The sequence below is a fragment of the Astatotilapia calliptera genome, unplaced genomic scaffold, assembly GCF_900246225.1.
Source record: "Astatotilapia calliptera unplaced genomic scaffold, fAstCal1.2 U_scaffold_10, whole genome shotgun sequence".
Taxonomy (NCBI): Eukaryota; Metazoa; Chordata; class Actinopteri; order Cichliformes; family Cichlidae; genus Astatotilapia; species Astatotilapia calliptera.
In genome coordinates this window covers 482,668-506,871 of record NW_020535619.1, presented here as the reverse complement: position 1 = coordinate 506,871, position 24,204 = coordinate 482,668, and the positions used below count along the sequence as shown (strand labels likewise).

General features: G+C 40.7%; 2 protein-coding genes across 2 annotated transcripts in view; both read left to right on the top strand.

Annotated features, from left to right (window-relative positions):
* Positions 1 to 24,204, top strand: part of LOC113017310 (NACHT, LRR and PYD domains-containing protein 12-like) — a 262,419-nt gene that overhangs the window by 57,334 nt on the left and 180,881 nt on the right. The window lies entirely within an intron of this gene.
* Positions 9,752 to 14,706, top strand: LOC113017313 (DELTA-sagatoxin-Srs1a-like). Its single transcript, XM_026160478.1, has 3 exons — positions 9,752 to 9,774; positions 13,513 to 13,592; positions 14,162 to 14,706. The coding sequence occupies exons 2-3, from the start codon at positions 13,525 to 13,527 to the stop codon at positions 14,580 to 14,582; spliced, it is 489 nt and encodes a 162-aa protein (XP_026016263.1). The 5' UTR covers positions 9,752 to 9,774; positions 13,513 to 13,524; the 3' UTR covers positions 14,583 to 14,706.

The window sequence follows — 24,204 nt, the reverse complement described above, 5'->3', positions numbered from 1 at the left end:
TCAGGTCCCCATAAGGAGAATCATGTGCTAACGGCTGTCTAAATGACTCGGGGAAAGTTTGTAGCATGGTGCTTGTTGTTTTTGTCTGCTTCCACGTGTCTTTGCACCAGGATGATGTCGGAGTAAATGTGCAGTCATATTCGTTGTGTTCCCACTAGTGCTGTCAGCGTTAATCTCGTTGAAATGACGTTAACGCCACAACACGGCAAATCTCCGTTAACAAGCTACCGCGGATCGCCCCGTGCGTGGAGCTGGACGGCCAACACGTTAACGAGCTAACTGCGCTAACACACTAGTTCCCACCCATGTAATTGAGCATTACGTGGCACATCCAACATACTGTTTTACTTTAGTCCATGACGCGCTTACCTTCAGGGTAGAGCTGGGCGATAGAACGATAACGATATGTATCGCGATATAACTTTTACTCGATAGAGAAATTAAATTATCGCGATAGACCTCGCCGCTCTTGTCCTCTTAAAAAAAAGGAAAAAAAAAAAAAGGTCAGCCAATCCAAATTAAGTAGCGCAGAGCCGAACCAATCACAGCCGCAGCGTCACGTCGCGTGACTTGTTACGTACAGCACAAGTGCCAAGCCGCACGTGTGTTTGTTTGGGAAGCAGCCAGCGGGTAATGGAGGAAATGAGTGTGCCGACTAGAAAAATCAACCGAGCGTGACCGAAGAGAAAACAGATGATGGTTCCAATGCCGGAGAAATTGTCGAACGGAAGAGCCATAGAAGTTCCGTAGTGTGAAGGTATTTCGGCTATTTCAAGTCTGACAAAAAACAGTAGCGTGCACTGTAAATTGTGCCGAAAGCAAGTCTGGAAATACAATAAACTGGTGCATGCGTCACACTGTGCGCCACGTTATTGTTTCGGTGCAATGAATTTCTACAATACTGTTACTGTTAATTCTACTCTCTGCAGTGTTTAAATGCTTACATATACACACAGTTACTGTCCGTCCACACATACGACTCGGTTCTGCTTCTATGCCCCAGCTTTGTTAACTTTTTCCCACCGAGGCTTCTAGACTTCTGATTGGCCAACATTTCTGCACGGTTAGGAATCTAGCTCCACCTGCTGCTTTGGCATGTTCATAGCAGCGTTTTCCTTCATTTCTGCCTTTATGTGTGGACGGGATTATTTTTTAAAACGAAAACGGAAAATCTCCGTTTTCAAAAATACCCGTGTACGTGTGGACGTAGCCTCAGTCTCTGACTGGAAGCGCTAATTCGTCATTCGGCTTTTGTCAGACTAAAGTAACTGTTAAAACTGTTTGAAAAGCTCAGCTATACAACAAGGAGAGATTGAGAATTTCCTTTTAGTTCTCAGTTTATTTGATATTGACAAAAGTTAGTCAATTTTGTCTGTTCTTCTGTAAAACAAACTAAGATTTATTTTTAGAATTAATATTTTGTTTCTAAGTGGAATTGACAATTTAGTCTGTTTCGTTTGTTCTATTTTGAAACTTAAACGCTTTAGCGGCTGCCTTTTGTGTAGTTTGCAATATTTGCCTTTATTTATCTGAAAAAGTCTCATGTTCCTTAAGTACATCTACCCTGTTGAACTTATTATGGGAAATAAATATTTAAATAAAAACAAGCTGCTGATTATTTCACATTTTACTTGTGAGCAACGGCACATTTAAATCTTACAAATATAGTTATTTGGCTTATATCGTGATAGATATCGTTATCGCCTGAAATGAAAAAACATATCGTGATATGAAAAAATCTCATATCGCCCAGCTCTACTTCAGGGTCATACGTCACATGAAAACCAAAATAGTTCCAAAGGCCAGATCTGAATGAGGGTGGGGGAGGTTCAGTTTGCCATGTTGCAACGAGCTTAGCTTCTGTCTCACTAGCTTGCCCTGCGCTCAGTGGATCTGCACTCGACAGTGCAGCCTAGGCGGAGTAGTCGAACACAGATCCACTGAGCTCTCAACACAGACAGCATCGTCAGAAGGAAAGTTGATAAAATAAATTACAAATGTTGTATTGTTCGATACATATGTGTACTGAACCGAAAGCACTGTATCGAACGGTTCAATATCGATACGAGTATCATTGCACCCCTAATATATATACATATATATGTGTGTGTGTGTTTCTGTGGTTCAGCATTATGATGCTGAACCACAGAAACACACACACACACACACACACATATATATACATATATGTGTGTGTGTGTGTGTGTTTCTGTGGTTCAGCATTATGATGCTGAACCACATCATAATGAATAAATGGATAAATTTCCAAAATCCCGGAGCAATGCAAATTAGCCGGTGCGAGGTAAGGAGCTCTGTCATTGGTTAGACAGTCTTAGCTTTGCACCTATACCAAAGGCCATTCAGCCTCTGTGTTTACACTCTGCCTACACAGATGTTGGACATGAGACGACACAGGAAAAGGATTTTTGATGTGAGGTTTTTATTGAGATTTTATTTCTTTTTTTTTTCTGATTTGAAGTATTTATTAATGGAATAATAATTTATTTTCAAATACTGATTTATAATTTTTTTTATTTTCAATTAAATTACTAGATAATAAATTACTTTTGTATTGAATAAATAAAATAACTTAAAAATGAATTTGTAAATTAATATTTTATCGCACAATTCATTGTTTAAGCAAAGAACTTTTTATTTCGATGCGCTGGATCTTCTGGTCCTCTGCACATAAGTGGATTTCCATTTAGACTTTATATAGACAACAACTCAAAGTGCTTTACAACAAGTCACATTCACCCATACGATCATCTAGTGCTGTACTTTAAACACTTTAAACACAAACACAGATACTGTGGGGAGAGGCCACAGAGGCACAGGGAGAAAACTCACACAGAAATCCAACAATTAAAGAGGAACCTTCTCGATGTAACACTACCATCCTGCAAGATGACCTGGTCCTGGGCCATCTTAATAAGCATGCTGTGCACAGTAGTTTCATATTCCTGCCAGAACAAACACCAGACAGTTTGTACACAAGGCTCAGATTCTCGCTTTGCCAGATACAGACAATAGTTTAAGATCCTAATGTCTCTGCACAGCTCTGTATGTACTGAAATATCCAACCTCAGATATTTCCTGCTCACTCTCTGCACCGCCTTAGACAACAAGTAGTTCATGCTATACATAGCATTGACTTTTCATTCCAGCCATGTGCACTCATCAGGGCATCAGTGCTGCCGTAGTAACCACACTAACACTTCCTTGTACCTGTTGAAATGGCCTCAGTCTGATCGTGCCCTGAACAAACTCACCTTTAACATCCCACACACGGACTAAATATGTGCGTGTCAATAACACGTGACAGAAGAACATGCTGGTTGTCTGTCATGGGGCTGAATTAGAAACAGAGCAGGAACTACAGTTTGTCAGATTAAGACTGATCAGGTCCAACATCCGCTCCCAGCACTGATTTACAAGTTTGGTGTCACATTGAAGGAAACGCCTACTGGCACAACCTGCATGTGTTAAACTGCTCCTGCGTGTAAACAGCGTGTCACTTACGGCTTTTTGCATCACAAGGACGCGCACTGGCGTCTCAGGGTGACTCAGATGTTTGCTGAATGAGGTGTAGACCGGACTAGGCGGGACTCATTTCAGCAAAACACGAGCTTTTCCACCCACCAGTGTTTATCTGTGTGCTTATTTTAAAGAATTATTCCATCGTTATCAAATACGAAGCATTACACGCACGTCGAGCCGTTTCTGCTGAGTCAGACACCAGTGCTCCCGTGTGCTGATTCTCGGGTCCATCTTAAACTGGTGTGTTTGCGAATGAACTTCGGTAAAACGTTACAACGTTACCGGGCGCGCAGAGGGTCTCGGAGGCGTGTCGTACCTGTCGGGTGGTCGCGGGCTCCTCGTTCCCGGTGGGTGAAGGTGTTTCTCCTTCAAGCGATGCTGGGGTGACCGGAGAAGAAGCCATGTCCCCCCGACATCACCTCTCACTAAGCGCCGCTCCTACTGTGACTTTCCTCGGTGTCCTCCAGCGTGCAATACGCTGCCTGGCGCAGTTTGCACGGACGGTGGACCGGTTGCGTCGCTCGTTTCCTGCGCGATCAAAGTGACTCTTCGGCTGCACAGTGCAGCCACTGTCCCTCCTCCGGCCGGCGGACTAGTCCAGGCGAGGCGGATGACGTTGTCCCGGGTCTCGCTCGCTCTCGCACATGCAGGACTTGGCCCAGTCTGTCTTCTTCTGCCTCACTCTGCGCTCTGCTTTTCACTTCATGTCTTTTTGTTTTGTAAGGTGGCTAACACGATCACTCCTCTTCTGCCTGCAGGACTCTGTGACTGCTCTGTGCTGTGGCAGCACACTCCAGCCTGATAGTTCATTTTACAGCTTTTGGCACTGCGACGCTCTCCTCGGCTCGACAGACACAATCTCACCATGTCGGCACAATATACTGAGTGCAATCCATAACATGATTTTATCTCACTGTAACTTTTAAATCGACCAAATGTTGCGTAAATGACGTGTCACGTGACTTGAGCACACACGCACACCCCCTGTCCTCACAGCAGACATTCATCTTAGCCCAGCTCAGATTTTCAGGAGAAAGGTGATCTGAAGCAAAAGCAGGAGGAGATCATCACTGCTGGACCGAAGGCTAAGAAGGAAGAGCTTCTGCTGTTTGCAGTGTATACTGCTGTTGATGCTGTATCGTGTGACATGCACAAGATGTTTCATTCAGACTGAACTCTTTCTTTGTAGTGTTTACCTGGAGAAGATCGGAGGGGCTGGCTAAAATGATGAAAACTCGAAGCAGATCAGAACACCGCTTTGAAAACTTGTACGTGATGCTGTGGGGTTGATTCAGTGACCTTGTGGGGCCATAACAGAGAAATGACAGCAGTGTAGTGGATCAAATAAAGAGTGATGATGTTATATTTGTGACTGTAGCAGGACCAAGGCTCAAAAGGTTGCAGGCGCTGTTAATTGAGCAGAAGATGGACGGCATCAAGCCCTCTCCTCGACAGCTACAGGATCACAGTCTGCAGGTTCAGTTATGCAATGTTTTAGCATCGATGCGTGAAGTTAAGAGCAGACAGGGAGGTTATTTTTGCACTGGGCTGGAATGACTCAGTTTACCTGTCAAAGGCTATCACGGCTGGGAGAAAACCCTCAGCATTAGTAAAGAAGGACCACGGTGGCCTCTGGGTAGAAACACTGCAGAGTTCATGTGGATACGCTGCTGCATTAGGTCAGATAGAAATATCATAAAGCATCATTAAGTAAAAACGTTTATTAAGAACAAATGTTTAAATATTGTTAACGTGTTTCCCAGAAACATCTGTAGAGACAAAGAGCTTTCTGTTGTTGCTTCGAGGAAACAAGCTCTTCTTTTTAGTTTTGTCCTGGTATTTATTCCAGGACGGACTCATCCACTGAGCAGTGTTTGGGTTTCTTCCTTTTCCTCGTTCTGGATGCAAACTATTACAACTTGGGCTTTATTTCAGTGACAATGGCCTTAAGCTGCAATACAACAGGAAGTTACTCATATATAGTAATTTCCCAGACCATATTAAAAATCCATTAACAGGAAATACAAATGATGGGACAATGCCACAGCATGGACATTAGAACAGTTGGGAAAATTTACCTGGAAAAAGGTGAAAATGAGGCTTCATTGAACTGGAATTACAAAGACCAGGAATGTGAGATCCACCAGCCACAACTGAGGGTTTTTACACATCATATCCTCAAAGTAGAACTACAGTGATCAAAAGAATCGACTTTAATGTTATTGTTTCTTTATTTATGTCAGATTTAACCCCCCAAAAAGCTTTAATCTTTAACTAGTCTTTGGACGTAGCTACAGCACGGTCAGGTTGACAGTTTATGGGTGACATGTGGCCACCAGGCACTGCGACACACTTCCATGTTATATTACCTTGGCGTCCCGTAGGAATACAGGAGAATCATGTGAGGAATCTAAGAGTTGTTTCTTAATTCAATTCAGTTTTATTTACACAGCACCAAATCACAACAGCAGTCGTCTCAAGGTGCTTTATACTGTAAGGTAGCTCGTACAATAATACATACAGAGAAAAACCCAACAGTCATATGACCCCCTGTGAGCAGCACTTTGGCGACAGTGGGAAGAAAAAACTCCCTTTTAACAGGAAGAAACCTCCGGCAGAACCAGGCTCAGGGAGGGGCGGGGCCATCTGCTGTGATTGGTTGGGGTGAGAGAAGGAAGACAGGATAAAGACATGCTGTGGAAGAGAGACAGATGAACCGCTGAGTGTTGTCCCGTCGAGGTGGCTCTTCTATGTTGTGCATTTATGGCACCAAACCACAAATGCAAAGGAAGAAAGGGTCGAGGCACAGCACCCAGCTGCCTGACAATATTCAGGCAACGTCCAAAGCCCCACAAAGGACCTACCCACACCCCACTGGCCCCGCCCAGATCAAGGAGCTGTCACAGCAGACAAAAATGTGAAGTCCGCACATAGTCGCCATGGCACCCACCAACCCACCACACCATCCCCCATGGAGCTACCAGGAGAGGCATACTGGCCCACTGAGGATCACAGAGGAGCAGACCCAGGGGGGCTGACAGCACAGCCCCCACCCACCAGTCGTGCAGCTTATTTTATCTTGTCAGCGTGAGCCCCACCTAAAGGGGACAGAGGGATTAGTGAGTTGCATTAGTGGGGCAGGAGAGAGTGAAGCAGGGGAGCCAATGTCACTGCGATACGACTCCTCAACACCATCCAGCCTGCCCCACCACTCATAATGAGTCCTGCTGTGCTCTGTAGCAATGATGCATTTTATGTGTGTGTGCCAGGTTAGTGCTGTGGATTCAAAGGAGCACAGTTCCACTAAACAGGAGATCAGGATAAACCCCAGTAACCAACCCTGCCCCCGCCAACACATATTCTCAATCCCAGCAGAGGCCAGCCCCACAATGACATGCCACACGTGATACACAGCCAACATTACTGTTATAATTACATGTTTCCTTTATTACTTTCCTTTCAACCTCTTTATTTTGCACCTTAAACTTTCTTCGGTTGCTACAAGCCACAAAGTCCTTTATGGTTTGTCCCTGTTGTGTGGAGGGCTGTTTTTAAGAGCTCAAAAATGGGTGTATCAGAGTCAAACAGGCAGCACAGTGGAAAAGTGGTTGGCACTGTTTCCTGACAGCAAGAAGGTTCTGGGTTCAAATCCAACATCTAAGCTGTTTGCATGCTCTCCCCATGTCTGGGTCCTCTCTGGGTTCTCTGGCTCCCACAGTCCAAAGACGAGCAGTTAGTGGGGTTAGGTTGATTGGTGTATGTGCCCATGAGTATGAGTGTACACGGGTGTTTCTCTGTGTTAGTGACAGTCTGACAGAAGGCTGCATCCCTCAGCCTCATGTGGGCTGTGTAGCCCCTTTACCACTGCAGTGAGAGCTCAGACCTGTTTCTGGTGGGTGGTGGACTCCTCCAGGGCTTCCCCTGATTCCCCTTCTGCCACAGAAGACTGTGGCCTCAGAAACTCATATCTGCTTTTTGCAAATGAAGCGAACCTGTTGGCTTCATCAGCAGGGGCGGATCTAGAAGGGTGGCATGGGGTGGCAAGTGCCACCCTAAAATGATCCCTTGCCACCCCAAGTGCCACCCCAGTTTTGCATATGACAGTGTTGTTTATTAAAATAAGTTTAACAGTTTGAGCGTAGTTACAGGCAGCAGTGAATATAAATGCTAGAACTGGATATATTCCATAGTGTCCCCCCCTCCACATTAACAAATGGTTCAGCCCATAGCAGGACGGCTTTCTTCTTGTTTCCAGCAGCAAGCGATGCTTATTATTGTGCCAGAGCACATTTTGAACAACACCATGGGAATTTCTGATTTTACACAGGTGGGTGGATGTTACACTGTGGAAATGAAGGAAGGTGAGTGCTATTTTAAATGGTTGTAGAAAATGAAAAAACAGCAGGTGTATTGGCTGCATTTTTAGATAAATAGTTGTATCTGTTTACAAAATGTACAATTTATATTTGCATTTCAAGTTATAAACATTTACCCAACACGTCTGTGGTTTTTTTACAGTAAAAAATACTGCTAGGATTTTAGGTTCTTTGTGTGATTTCAGATCAGTAATAGTTCTATTAATAGTAATAGTAATACTAATGCAGTATGTCAGTGAAAAAACAACTAAATTCAGTTGAGCTGAAAAGATACCAAACAAAGCAAGAGGAGGAAAAAATAAAATGAAACAATCTGAGGGTGAAATACAAACGTAAACTCAAAGGAGTCACAAATGTCCGGTTGTGTTTCAGACCTCAGAGGGTGAATCCAACAAATCATGAAAAATGAGGTTTACATGTTTGTTCATGACAGTGCAGATTTCTGACATTTTGTGTCATTTAAGCTGTAACAATGTGACAGTTTTCTAACAAAAACAGTGAAACTTAAGTTAGACTTGTGTTTGTAAATGAAGCGCCCCATGTTGTGTAGCTTTCTGGAGTTTATACTTATTGGGCTACATATGTATTTAATATACAGGCTGTACAGTACATAACATCAAAACTCACATGTTTCATGTAACTAAAGTGTGTAATCATGTGGGTACAGACAATAATTAAGTTATAGACTATATTTATATGAAAAACGTGCATACTTACTGCATTTGAATCATTTTAACCACATGTAACCACCTGCATATGTGTTTGGGGGGAAAAGGCTTTGATTTTGCCACCCTAAGAAAATTTCTCTAGAGCCGCCCCTGACCATTTCACAGGATTTGCATTTAAAGATGCAACAAGACTAAAATGGTTAGGGTCAGGAGGTCAAAGGTCAGAGCTCCTGTGGGTCTGAGGGCGGCCTCACGCTGGAGAAGGATGAAGGAGTCTGACCTGAGCCAGTGTTTGACATGAACACATCAGCACTGCTGTCAGTGAGCCTAACGACAGCCGTTAGCATCATTTCAGTGTTTCAGTCATAAAAACACTTCCTGTCTCTGTGGTGGTTACAGTGACATCATGCAGTTTGTGCTTTGACCTCCAGAGGGCGACAAATCAGCACAGATAGAGAGCTCCATTCAAACTTTGCTGCCATCAGGAATAATTCTTCAAATATAATCATCAGTGTTTGAGCAGTTATGATATCAGGGACAATCTAGACATGTGTGACAATACTGAACATGTCACATGACACACCTCAAACATCATGTGATCCACTCTCAGTCTGCACTTTCATTCATGACTTCAACAGGTTGAAATGAGCTTTGAAGAAACATTCAGTGAAATAAATCTTTCATGGATTCATGTGAGCAGCAGATGAACTTTGTACCAACAACATCTTCAATAACAGAGTCTGAATGAAGCTCAGGTGTTGATGCTGCTCACTGATTGGACGCTTGGTTTCAGCTCTGCTCTCAGTCTTTACTGCACAGGTGAAGGTAGAAAGTGTGACTGGATCTATAGACTGGAAACAGAGAAACATGCTGAACATTTGAAGCTTTGCAGCAGAAATGTTCATGTTACAAATACAGCAGAGCTGATCTGGGATCAGTGTGTTCACACCTGCAGCTACAACAAGGTTTCATGTCTCCACACGTCAGCATGTGAACTTTACTCTGACTCAGTCTGAGCAGTCAGACGGCATATTTTTAAAGTTAACACATCAGCACACACAGAGCTGAGCCCCTCCCACCTGTGCTGAGTTTCAGGTGGAGCCCCGCCTCCTTCCAGGAAGCAGCTCACCTGTGTGTCCGTGTTTAGTGTCCAGGTGTGGAGTGGAGCTTGTTGTTGGTGTGAAGAAACTGTAAGTTTGCTTTGTTTCCTCCTTTAACAGTTTGTCTTTAGGAACTTTACTGTTTGTTCAGCTCGTGTTTGATTTCTTCACACAACAAACTGTGTGTGTTTGTATTTCCGGTCTCTCCATTAAAGTCAGTGTGTAATGTTTCCTGGCTAACATCAGCTGTGCAGCTTAGTTCCGGCACAAATCTGCCGCTCCATAGTTACTTACTTTATTTATTTATTTATATAGCATTCTTCACAGGATAAAAACCGCAAAGTGCTTCACAATAATATAAAACAAATATACATAAAAAAGGACAACCCAACATTCAGCACAAATATAGTTAAAAACCAATTTAAATAGAAGAGTCTTAAACTGCTTTTTAAAATAATTTTTTGTTCACAGTAAAAGACTCACAGGTGGACCAATGAGGCTGACTGTTATTTTCTGTTAGTGTGATCAGAATCTGGGAATCAGACTAAATATGTCCTGAGCTTGGCTGCCGTTTCACAGACACAGAGTGGACTTTGTAAAATTGTCTATAAGTATGTTAGACAAAGGCTTCACATGTCAGCCACTGATTAAAAATACTGAGCCACCAATTGTTGGCTCTACTCCAAAACAAGAGATGTTACAGAACACACAGATGTCAGGACATGAGTTATTACAGTTCACTAAAACTACATGTGGAAAAAACAGTTTTAATAAACTAAAATCATTAATGCTTAATTAATAAAAACATGACCTTTAATGAGAATTAAAACTTAATGAAATTATTTTGTGAACTTGGGAAACAACTAAAATACAGTTATAGAGGAAATATCCAAAGTTTTAGTTCTTGTTAGTTTGGTTAAAAAAAACCCCAAACAAACAAACTTGCTTTAGGAGGCTTTGATACATACAGAGTTATTTAGACTTTTGATGTAGCCAAGAATAAGAGCACTGCTTTCAAAAGGTACTGCTAAACTAATACTGAAAAAAAAATAAAAAATAAAAATTAGAAAATGCTATAGATTTATGTTTGGGTGGGGTTTTTCTCACCTCAGAAACCTTCATATGTAGATCTTGACAAGTGGACTGGAAGGGAGTGATAGTAGAGTTCACTGTTAATGGATAAATTTCAAAGATGAGAAATATGATTTATTTCTGATCTCTGAACAGCACAGACAGGCTGAAGTGACACTTTTCATTATTTCAAACACTCGGTTTCACTTCTGCTCTTTGTGTGTTAGATCTGCAGGATTGAACAACACAATCAAGACTGGGCCACAGACTTGTTGTACCACATACTTTGTTCACTGCATCCATTGACAACAGAGCTCACTGACAGCAAACTGTGAATACAATGCCTCTGCTGAACAATAAACTTGGAATTTTTAAAGTGTTCTTTAAACTAGACGTAGCAAGTTGGCCTCTGTTAAAAATCTTGTGTCACAAACTGTTGGCTCTGCTCCAACAGACTGTCCACACCAAAACAAACATGAGAGTTGGTAAAACACGTTTTACATTTCTCAGACTGACTGGATTAGATTGGAGACACATTATTATAGTATTATAGTATAATAAGTATAAAGTATATTAAGTTTTAAAAATCGCTTTACTGTCTGAAATTATATGAATTGAACTGAACTGAAATTGCAGCTTGTTATGGAAATTTAATTAATAAAGCCTACAGATACAGATGCGCAGTAAGCCAACACCTTTTAATAAACACAAGCATCCTTGGGAGAGAGCTGCGATCGCGGGGCACTGACCAGTATTCTCTCCCCTGATCTCAGCTCTGGTTTTAAATACAGTCAGATAACGTATTGCACAGCTGTTGTGTATACCTTTGACCCTTACCAGAAGGGGGACGATTTTTACCACCTTATCTCCTCTTACAGGGTCTCCCCCATCTTCAGAGACAAACAAAAGTCTATCAACACCTGTGGACTTTTCCCCCACACTGCAATAAAGTGCCGCCACTTCCCAAGATAACATAACTCTCTTACTGTGTGCAAAAAAGTGTGAAACAGACATTCTAAAGCCAGTGACATAAAAGCACTGTTACTAAAACAATGTGACTACATTGATGAAAGAAAATCCCATACAGGCTCTAAAATCTTTTACATGTTCAGTTCAGGCTGTACAAACTGCACTTAAGGAAAACTGAGTTACAGTTGAATGCATAAAGGTCAAACTGTACTTTCATGTTGTTTCATGTGTGTCCATGTTGTTGCTAACAGTTTGATCAGTGTTTCCACAGTAAGCTATAAATAGTTCTACAGCAGCTCTGAGAACTTATATCAGCAGGTCTCCATGAAGGCCTGTTGAACTGTTGATGGGTCTCAATAAAGTCTGTTTGAAAAGACAAAGACTACACGTCATCAGCAATTCACATAAAACTTGCAGAAAGTCAATTTCTGTAGTACTTTCACCAACAGTGATGGCTGGTCTCCAGAGTTTAAAAACAGTTTTGATCACTTTAAATGAAAGCCACAAAAGGAGGTTCTTGTACCTTCTATAACTTTTCATGGCTAAAAGTAATTACTTAAACTTTATTTGGCCTGAGCTCAGCCTCTAGCTAGGGTTACTCTTCCCTCTCCATTGCTCTCTCTCTCTCCTCCCTCTCTGCTGTTCAGGTTGTGTTGAGTGGAAACACACCTGCGCTCTAATAGCATTACATAATTAGGGTGGAGCCTTTAGTTATCAAATTCAAGGTAAAGGCATTAAAGAAGTTAAAGAACTATTTGTTGCAAAGCAGATCAAATGAGAAACATGCACAACATTATTTCAGTCTCTTAATCACAGGCAGTCTACCAAATCATCAAGCAGTGAGTGTAGAATAGATTTTTAGTCTTTCACTACAATGTAGTGTAGGCATCCTGTTTGAGCAATGTTTAGAGCATCCTGTTAAATGCTGTAACTCAGGAACAGCTAAGATACTGCACAGGACCCTCAAGCTCCCAGGTTTCGGGTAGATGACCAGAGTTTGAAAGATAAACCAACCGCAGGGGTGAGAGGAGACATTGTTTTAAATATCTCGTTGTCAAGGTAAAGCTCTAAGATACAATAATATCAGAGGAAAAACCTTTTTTTAAAAAAAATATATATCAGGAAAAAACAAATGAGGAAAAAATGGGGCAGTTAAAGGGAAAAGCAAAAAATCGTTTTTGTCAAATTTCCTTCAGTTCATGAACAGATGTTCTACTTTCACTTTCAGGGTATAAACAGACAGATCTAGTTTCAGTCAGACTGTGAGGACTGCTCATACAAACACTGCTGATTGTTTTCACCTGAATTCATCTCATCATTGTGAATCTGACTTTGTTTATTCGATTGAAAAGGAGACAAGTTCATGTTTATTAGTTAATTTTGCATGTAAATGCTCCTTTCTCTGATTCACCGCTTTTTCCATCATTTTTCTGCTCTGTGTGTTTGGAGCGCTCGTTGTGGGAACATGACTTATGTCACAGCTGCTCACAGACACTGAGGGGTCATTTTTAAACTGTTTTTTTTTTTATGTTCAAGGCATGAAATGACAAAAGGAAAATCTAAGTGAAAAAAGCTACAGTGCTCTTTGAAGGAAACCTTTTAAAAAAGGCCTCTCTTATTGGTAAGGTCCCACAGGGTTAACCTCAGGGACTGTAACATGATCAGTGGAAATTATAATGGAGTTTGTATAATGTTTATTGGAGTCCTCAGAATTTGTGTTCACTGATGTACAAACATAGACACTCCCACAGACAGAAACACCTTCTTCTCTCTCTTTTTGTTTTTCAGTTTACAGACACCATGGGTGCTCGTCAGTCTGCTGTTCATATTACAAACAAGACCGAGGGCTACACCCTTTGTAACCCCAGGTGACTATACATTTGTTCTTCAGTGTACAGTGGTAGTTTCTAAAGTGGGATCTTTCTAAATTTCTACACATTAAAAATCTAAAAAATCTGAAAAAATATCATATTTTTTCACTTTGTTTTACAAACTCATTCATATTGACCTTTCATGCAGGTGAGTGCTGTTGAACTGCACAGCTGATGATCTAAAAATAAGAGAAATGTATATAAAATGAAATATAAGTGACCTAAGCAGCATCACACCCGTGTTTGTGTGCAGTAAACACAGAGAAAACAATCTAACAATGACACACATTTAACACATCAGCACGTGAAGTTAGAGTTGTTTATCTGAACTTACATATTTGTCTGTGAATCAGTTTTTACTGTGACTGAGATACTGCCTGTAGGTCACCATTAACAAACAGAATGAATCAAGTGAGCAGTTTGTCTGTCACAATGTTTTTTTCTCAGCAGCAATAACCCTGTGCCAGTTTCTTACTCTAAAAAATGATCCACCTGACTCATTATGAGGAGTTCAGGTCCTGTTTGAATAAGAATATTAATTCATATTTTTTCTTTTTTCTGACTAGCCTGCATCTTCTTAGTGGATGCTGCCTAATTCCTTTGCCAACAAAACTTGGGCCATATGAATCTGACAACAGTCTGTTCTCTAAGACTGGTGGCACAACGTGTGGATCTGTTGGAGTCTTCACTTACCATCTCTATGATCAATCTAAAAACAGAGCTGATAAGAAAATAGCCGTTATGTTCTCTGTTCCTTTTGACTACGCCCGGTACTCTAACTGGTTCGCAGTCGGAGTCTTTGACAAGGAAATAAAGTGTGATGGGGATCTTTTTCATAAGATGTATTACAGTAAAGAGAGAGGTTTTGTCAGAGGAAAGGCTGATGGTCATGATCTGAAACACACAGCTGATGATGTTGTCATTACATTGGGCATGACAAATTCCAGTGTTGCAACACTGAAAATTGACGTACACAACAGGGAATAAAGTAATTGTGCAAATGAGAGATCTGATTGTTTGTAGGGCAAATAATGAGAAATGGCTTAATCACCTCTCATTACATGGCCTGTATTTGTAGAGCGCTTTACTCGTCCCTAAGGACCCCAAAGTGCTTTACACATCCAGTCATCCACCCATTCACACACACATTCACCTCTCATTAGTATTTATCTGGATTTATTTACCCTAACACTGATGATCGGGATAAACAGTTATCAACTTGCTAAGTTAACCCAGGGTTTCCACCTCTTCCACAGAAAATGATCCTATTAACATCCTCACCAGAGATGTTAGCAAATGGTGATGAAAAATCTAAAAAGACTATAAAAGACATGCCAGTAAAATCTAACGCTGTTATAGGACATGTGAAAAGGACATGTGATTAATATGCAGTTTGATAATAGATAGATGGTAGCAGATAATATGCATTTGAGATTGTGAATCAGCATTGCAGTCCAGAAAAAACAGGGTTGACGCTGAAGTTACCTTAATAAGCCAAAATCCTCTATTTTTTAAACTACTAAGGTTTTAACTCCAAAGTTTTACATCCAATCATTAAAGATCAGGTAACTCAAATGGAAACTCTCCACCAAATGTTTTTAGAAAATCATCACTAAATTTTGAGGAAGTAATGGAAAATTTTAGGGATTTCATATTCTGTTAATGGTTCTGCTGGAAATACTTTCTGAAAAATACTGATTTTATGTTTCCTGTGCATAAATGTAAACTTGTGATTCTTTATTTTTTCATGCCCTGAACATGAAAAAAATAAATAAATCAGACTTTACTAACACTGTCCTTTGTGCTTCATTCACTGACATTGATTCCACTTAAAGGATTTTGTTTCAGTTTGTGAAAAATGTGTAATTCTTTAAATAATATAATATAAATCAAATTTTGACACACATGTTCACAGTATTGGTGTATGGAAAGAGCAGAAAAATCCTTTTGGACCACTTTTTTTTTAAATTATAGAACAATGGATTTTAAAACAAACAACTGAGACATTCAGATTATGCACATTGTTGTGCATAATGCTAATCTCAATGTTGAGTGCTACCATTTTGCCTTATTAGTGAGCTGACAGAAAATCAATTCTTTAACAAATATCTTACTAAAGTGGGAACCAGCACATATGTGTAAATTGGGACTTCATGTGACTTCTCACATAAATTTAAAATGAAGCTTGTAGTGATGGTAATTTCTATTCTTTTTACTGAATCGAGTCTTTGAATGAGTCACTCACTAAAATGAATCAAGTTTTTTGAGTCATTTGAGTCACTGAATCGGTTGCCCAGAGAGTTCAAGAAATTTACATTTTCACTCAAACTTAGTTTATTTCTCTTTTCATGTAAATCCTACTGCTAAGATTAGTGATTGAAAAAAAACCAACTATTTTATAGGGGAATTTCTAAAGGGAACATTTATTTTATTTTATTTTATTTTATTAGTATTTTCCTTAAATGTGTCAAATATACGGTGGCCCTGAGAGGCCAAACGGACTGCAACTTCAGAAAACACTTGCAAAAAGACAAACGCTGCAAAAAGAAAAACGCTACAAAAGCACACACAACACAACGGAAATGTTTCTGGGGAGACACGAACCAAAACATGCTAACAAGTGCATTGGGACTGGGAGACACTTCAAAGAAGTGGAGCGGCCAAAGAGTAAACTTTCAAAAGTAAGTTCTGAATATTATGTCACTTATTTATGTGCAAATGTTTAATAATGAAGAACATTAAAACATTACTGTTGGCCACATGTCGGCAAAGTTATGTGACATTAGTGATGTTAGTACTTTCAGCGTTAACTTGGTTTTAAAGCCTTTAAAATATACGCCGTTCAATAGTCGACCTTAATCTGACAGAGAATGTGATGATTTTGTGGATAATTAAAGTCAGTCATATATCCACAAACACAACAAGCTGAAAGTCAGTGATGCTGCTCGGTTTGCAGTCCTGAACATCACGGCACAAGCAGGATTCACTGCACTGTTAATGTTAGCTGTGTTATATTGCTGCCTCTGTTCGGTGGTGTCGAGCCAAACGCACTTTAACGTGTGTTTGAACGAGCTGACGGTTCACTCGTTAAGCTGAAAGAAAGATGCTTTAATCACAGCAGTCACACATGTGTCCACTGCACCATCTGGAACTCTTCTTGTTTACACTCGTAATAACACAAACACTAAATCCTGCTTCTCTGGTGCTGTTGTGTAGCAGTGTGTACACCTGAGACTGTCACCTGTCTGTCTGTCCTGCACTCTCTCTCTGTTTCTTTCTCTCTGATTGTGGAATAAAAGTATGAACATGTGTTTATAAGTTACACTTGTGTTTGAATCCTGCAGCTTATCACACATTTGATTTCCATGTGTGACGACTGCAAGTGTCCAGAGTGAGGACAGACTGAGGGACCCACTGCTGCACATCATTTGTGAGGCTTTGCAGCCCTGATGATCCACCAGGACAAACTCAGCAGTGTGTGAGGAAGAGGAGGAGGAAGAGCCAGCAGCAGCTGACAGATGGAGAGAATAGACAGACTGTTCCCTGTTTGTGAAAGACGGCTAGGAAAGTTTAGAATACCTAACTGTTAACTAACGCCGCTCTAGTGAGCCATGGTTTAAGTCATGTCTCAACAGGAGGGATGACCTTTATAATAACCCAACAATTTTATGCTATAAATTTTGAAACTTCAGCAAAAGAATATGTGAGAACATGTATGACCTGCCAAAAACATAATACCCAAGGTAATTTAAGACCAAAAAGAGGACATTTTCCTACACCACCTCATCCATTTCATACAATCCACATGGATTTTATTGAATTGAATGAGTGTCAGGGCTCAAAATATGCTCTAGTAATTATAGATGTATTCTCAAAATGGCCGGAAATATACCCAGTGAAAAAAGCAGACGCAATCTCAGTTGCAAAGTGTCTATGCAATCATTTCATTCCAACATATGGAATTCCTACTCTGATAAGATCAGATAATGGAACCCATTTTGTAAATGATGTGATCAGTAAAGCATCTGAAGAATTAGGTTTCAGTTTGAAACATCATTGTGCCTATCATCCACAGAGTGCAGGATTAGTGGAGAGAACAAATGGCACTATAAAACAAAGGCTCAGGAAAATAATGGAAGAAACTGGCAGACCATGGCCAGAATGTTTGGGCCTGGTCAAGATGTGGATGAGAATAACACAAGGAAGCAACAAGCTGTCCCCATTTGAGATTATACATGGGAGACCTTTTCCACTACCAGTTACTAGCGAGCCACTAGATAAATCGATTCGTGAAACCACTCTGGCAGATTGGATGACGGATGATGGATGCCGAGTGACTGGTTTTCTTGGCTTTACACTGGCTCCTGGTTACAGGTGCTAAAAAGGCTACTCATTGGAGTTGGGATATTCTTACTTTTATTTTGTGTCTTTGTAACGTTTATATTGCCATGTCTAAAACTCATGATTAACCGCATAATATTTTCCACTGTTGCTGCATATACAGCCGTGACAAATGATGATGATGACTCTGACCTGTTGGAACATGAAGACTTTGTGTGATTAATGACGATGTGACAGAAAATGTACGACAAGATGTTACAAACTGATATTTCACTTAAAAGTTTTTCTGACAACAGGAGGGAGTGTCAATAGGAAATTGTATTTAGACGTCAGTATAATCTTTTAATAATATAAGTTTGTATATGGTAGAATACTGCATGTAATCATTAGTGTCTAGTTGGTGACATAGTGAAAGAATGTCTAATCCTTGTTTTATTGTTTTAACATAGCTATGTCTGTTTTAGTCTAAGTGCCTTTTTGTCTAGATGAACTGCTGGACTTCCTCACTGTGTTATCTAGGGTGAACCATCTAGGATGAGGGGGAGATTACCCTCTTCCTGACCAAGGATGTTTCCTTTTGTGCTTTCATGTTATATGACCCTTTGATCAGCAACACACACACACACACACACACACACGTACACCTCCACATTCCAATGTAAAGAACAAACGCTCACTGAAGTATAAATAAAGACCGGCGCAGTTTCTTAGTGCGAGTCTCAGTTCTGGAGACTGCCCTTGCTAGCAAGAAGTTCTGTGTGTTTCTCTTCTCTGAGTCTTTACTGAAGAAGTGTTTTAGAGTATTTTTCTTAACAAGGAGGAAGAGCCAGCAGCAGCTGACAGATGGAGAGAATAGACAGACTGTTCCCTGTTTGTGAAGGACTGCTAGGAAAGTTTAACATAACTGTCTGTGCTGAATCAGTCTTATTAGGTAATGTTCAAATAATGTGATCATCCCAGTGTTTCCAGTGTGGGAGAAAGTACTCAGGGCCTTCAAGTTACACACTATGAAAGGCAGCAACAAGTTTAATGTTCAGAAACCTAAAGTCTGTATCAGCAGCAGAATGGAGCTAAAAATAAATGTTGGTTTCAGTTCTATGAAGCTTTGAGTATTTTGGATCAGTAGCTGCTGTGTTTGTTGCATCATATTGCTGTAACTGTTTATATGCTTTATATATTCTGAGCTAAGTTGATCTATAGTGTTACATCATATTCTATAAGGATGTTATGTGTTTGTAGACTTTCTGCCCAGTTTGACCCATTTAGCAGAAGTCACCCTGTTTAACCCTTTAAGACCTACCATAGAATCAGAATCAGAATCAGAATACTTTATTGATCCCTGGGGGAAATTATTTTTTGTTACAGTGCTCCATTTTAAACCAACATTAAGACAAGACAGACAATACGCTAACTAAGAATAGTACAATATATACATATATATACATACATACATACATAAGTCACTTATAAATAAATATTTGGAAAAGAAACATGTGTAGCTGTAGCAGCAAACAGTGTGTTAAGTGGATGCGTTGTACAGGGAGATGGCCACAGGCAGGAATGATTTCCTGTGTCGTTCAGTGGTGCTTTTCGGTAATCTCAGTCTCTCACTGAACGTGCTCCTGTGACTGACCAACATGTCATGGAGTGGGTGGGAGGTGTTATCCAACATTGTCTTTATCTTGGACAGCATCCACCTCTCCGACACCACCTTGAGGGAGTCCAGCTCCATCCCCACAACATTGCTGGCCTTACGGATCAGTTTATTAAGTCTGTTGGCATCTGCGACCCTCAGCCTGCTCCCCCAGCATGCAACAGCATAGAGGATCGCACTGGCCACCACAGACTCATAGAAAATCCTCAGCATTTTCTGGCAGATGTTGAAGGACCTCAGTCGCCTCAAAAAATAGAGACGACTCTGGCCCTTCCTGTAAAGTGCTGTGGTGTTTTTAGCCCAGTCCAGTTATTGTCAATGTGTACTCCAAGGTATTTATAGTCCTCCACAATGTCAACACTGACCCCCTGGATTGAAACAGGGGTCAAGTGTTTCCTGGTCTTCCTGAAGTCCACGATCAGTTCCTTGGTCTTTGCCACGTTGAGCTGCAGATGATTCTGCTCACACCACGTGACAAAGGAGTCGACCACAGCCCGGTACTCTGGGCTGTGGTCGAACCAAGTCCGCCAGAGCTTATATTATATTTTTACATGCTGTGGAGCCATTTTTGGGAGCATTTCAATTTGCTATACATCAATACAACCATTATAGCCCAGATTTTAATAATATGTATTCATTAAGTGCATAGTAATTACATAAATTGCAAAAAAGTGCAATAAACTACAAAAAAATTGAAAATCGTTTTTGCTGTTTTAACATATATTTCTAGTTAGAGAAATTTAAGAGGCTTATCCGTCAAAACTGTAAATACAAAAAAGGTGCACAAAATAGTTTCCCACCACAGGAAATTTATTTTGAGTGTCTTCATAGTTTTATTTTTGAAATACACCAATTTTTATACACTGCAGGAAAAACGAAAATAAATATTATACTGCAAATTTGCAAAAAAGCAGCATATGCATCAAAATAAACTATTTCCAGCAGTGCAATATGAGTCCTAAGCATCCCAGAAACGACACAGAAAGTCATAAAGTCAAAGATAACTTTTAAAAAGACCAGTATAGACCCTGGGGCTCTGATGGCAAAAAAGAATACATTTCCGCGAAAATGACGTCACTTCCGGTTTCGGGCAGGTAATGGCGGAAATGCAAAAGTTCGTGCTGATGTCTATTCCAACGTAGGAAGCGTTACGAACAGCTGATCGGATCGGTAAAGCGTGTTTCTGGAATATTATGTTTTTGTTCCTGCAAGCGCTTTTTATGCAGTTTTTGCAAAGCTTTATGTGGAAGGAAACCGTGACCTAGGACAAGCTGATGGCATAAGATGTAAGTACAACTCATCCGGTTTCATATGCAAAAAAAATTTTTTTGCGCTAGCTTACGTGGTTTCAGTGCTACTGGGATTTAAAAATAGTTACGCAAAACAGAGCGTGCCCGCTCCGATCGGCTCTAAAGGGTTAAGGCTCTGATATCTATTCTGTGTGACTTACAGCAGTTATGACATGGTCTGATTTTCTCACCCAATAAAGGAACATTTCATATATCAGTCTACTCTTCATTCTATCAGACACAGTTATCACAGCTCCTGCATTTGCTTTTTACACATATATGTAAGCATTGAGCCACATTTAGTACCAACATGTTCTCCTTCATTTCTGTCAAACAAAGCTGTATGAAACGTTTCCAGCTGTTAGTATCATGGTTGCTAGGCAACCCGGGAAGCGCGACGGAGACTAGACGTCCCATTTCACGAGCCTACGAGCCTCGCACTTCGGCCTTAGCGGTCTTTGAGTACGCGGCCCTTGAGGACTTTAAAGCTGCAGAACCTGAATCGGGATACAGCCATGATGATCTCCAGCCTCGTGCTCGCCAACATTCTCACCTGAGTTAAGAAGACGATCACTGAAATGGTCTCAGCAGGTCCTTTGATGACAGCAATGAAATGCAGTGGTAAGGCGTTTTGGGGATTAAGTTCGTTTTCATGGCAAAGAAGGACGATGCAGTTCATCTGATCACTCCTCATAACATTCTGGAGTGCAGGCAAAATGCTATTATAAAAACTTAAGCAGCAACTTCTCCAGGTTCCAATATTTATGCAATTCTCAAAGCTTTTGGCCACGACTGTATAACCTCTTCTGAAGTTTAGTGGATATTATACATGGTTATGCTCAGGATGTGTCGGCCAGTTTCCACTGGAAACGCCTTTTGGTTAAACTGTCAGCGAGGAATTTGCATTTGCACTGTTACATTTTTATATAACTTTAATGCACATAAACAACAGCTGCTTGTTTCAGTGAAAATACATTGATGGGTTTTTAATAAAGTTGTGCAGCTGTAAAGTATTTTGTCTGGTGTCAATTCTATCGTCAGCTACATCGTTATGGCAAATGTTCAAATGTATATGGTGATAAATATCTTTGGTCATATGGTCCTGCTCTGTCTGTCACCTTCTGTGTTGAGCTCATTGTTTCCTCTGTAGTGGCTGAGCTGAGTCCAAGTAGCTGAAAATGTTCCTCTGCTGCTCCGTCAGACTCTCCTCCTCCTGCTGATCAGCTGGGACACAAAACAGATCTTTGTTAGGCTCCACACTGCACTGAAGAGTCAAAGTGTCTCATATGTTCATCTGACAAGTAAAAGAACACATTTTTGTTTCCCGAGGTGGGCAACTTGTTGGAAACAAAAACAAAAGGTTTGAGCACTGATACCTGCCATTGCTGGCATTGAAAGATGCAACGCCAGCAATGTGGATTGTCAAGACTCAAACCAATCATCAGGCAAAAACAACAGAGATCAAATGTACCGCTAAAACTTCACATTTTGATCCGGGACGTACTCTGCATGAAAACAAGCGCTCACTCTTCCTGCTCAACAAATGACAAGGGCGGAGCCTTATACCACGTGATACAGAAGCTGTGCCGTGTGATGCTAAAATTAGCAGGGAAAAAACCACGGAGAGCACGTCAGGGATGACGAGAAAGTGACAGGAGAAAATCTGTCCCGGTCAACCACCCAAACATCAATAACGGGAACCTTATACAGCGCTTCCCTATACACGTCGAACTCCCGCAGGCACAAAGACATTACGGAGGCTATCACTTATCACCTGACCAAAGATATGGCTCCATCAACACTGTGCAAAACGAGGGATTTAGGAAAACGATCAACACCCTAGACAAACGCTACACAGTGCCGTCCCACAACTATTTTTCTATTGTTGCACTACCTGCTCTGTACACGCAGCGTCGAGCAACGGTGGAGACGGAATTTCAAGCAGGACAACATTTTGCTGCAACAACAAAACGTGAGACATTTGTTGTTTTATGTTTATTTATTGTTATGAGAGAATCATGATCTCAATTCTAAGCCAAAAAATCGTGATTCTCATTTTATGCAAAATCGTGCAGCCCTAACATTAACACAAAACTATTGTTTCACCAGAGAAACACACATGAAGAGAGAGAGAGAGACAATAACAGCTACCAAACAGTCGTCATAATTCGTCACACAATGAGAAAAGGACAAATCAACAAGTAACAATGACTAATTAATATTAAAATCTGTAACATAATGTATTGTTTGGAGTTTAGTCTGATTGGTTCAGGATGACCTGCCATTATCCAATCACACGTCTGCTTACCTGCATCTTTTCTCTTTTTTCTAACCTGAGCACCTGATGGCTTTGAACTTTTGTTGTCCATCTTCCATTGGTTTGAATTTTGCGCTCCAGTACAAACACAAATCCCCCAACCCGAGGATCAGCACAATTAACCTAACAGCAGGCACGTACAGAGGGGGGGGGCTAGAGGGGCTTGAGCACCCGCCCCTTTCCTGATGGGTGCCCAAGGTGCCCTTTTGTTGAGGCAACTTTTTTTTTTTAAAATTATTATTATTTTTTTTTTAATGTGTGTGTGTGTGCGGAGTCCTGTCTGTGCCCCTCAACAATAATATTTAACTATTAATCACAGTTTTGCTAAATAAAAGGATCTGGCTTGCATCAGTCACATGATCACATTTAACCAATGATCACCCTTGACGGCAGAACGCGCTGGTTACGAGCCGGGAACGAGCTCACAAAGAGCACGCGCATTTGTTGCGGTCCGGAGCTGTAGGAGAAACACAAGTTAACTCAGAGACACAGACTGATGCGACAAAACCAGTAAGTAGGTGTACAGCGCACACTGTAGTGTGTAGCACCCAGGAGTATTAGCTTATTACGTACACGTTGGTAAGCTGTCTTGTTGCTACTGACGAACTGAAACAAACGAGCGTGCTGTGTGTGCAACAGCGCGACAAACATTACCTGTGCTTTTATTAACTGCACAGGTAGTGCTGGTCACAGCTGCTGGCTACCTGTGTAAGGCTGTCATGGGTCTGTAGCTCTGTCACCGTTTTAGGGAACATATTTAGTTTTAAAGCAAGTTTCCGGGCTTTTCCTGCCTTTCTGGAGGGATTATATTTCACTAAAAACGATCTAATATGCATGTTCACATAATTATGCATTATTATAATTATAATATATTAAACACACAAGCTGTATTTTAAAGAACATACATTAAGAAGCAGATTATATTAGATTTATATTTTAAATGAGACAAAATTTGGATGTTACAGCAGTAAAATGATTGTATCTCTACAGTTTAAACATGTAATAAGC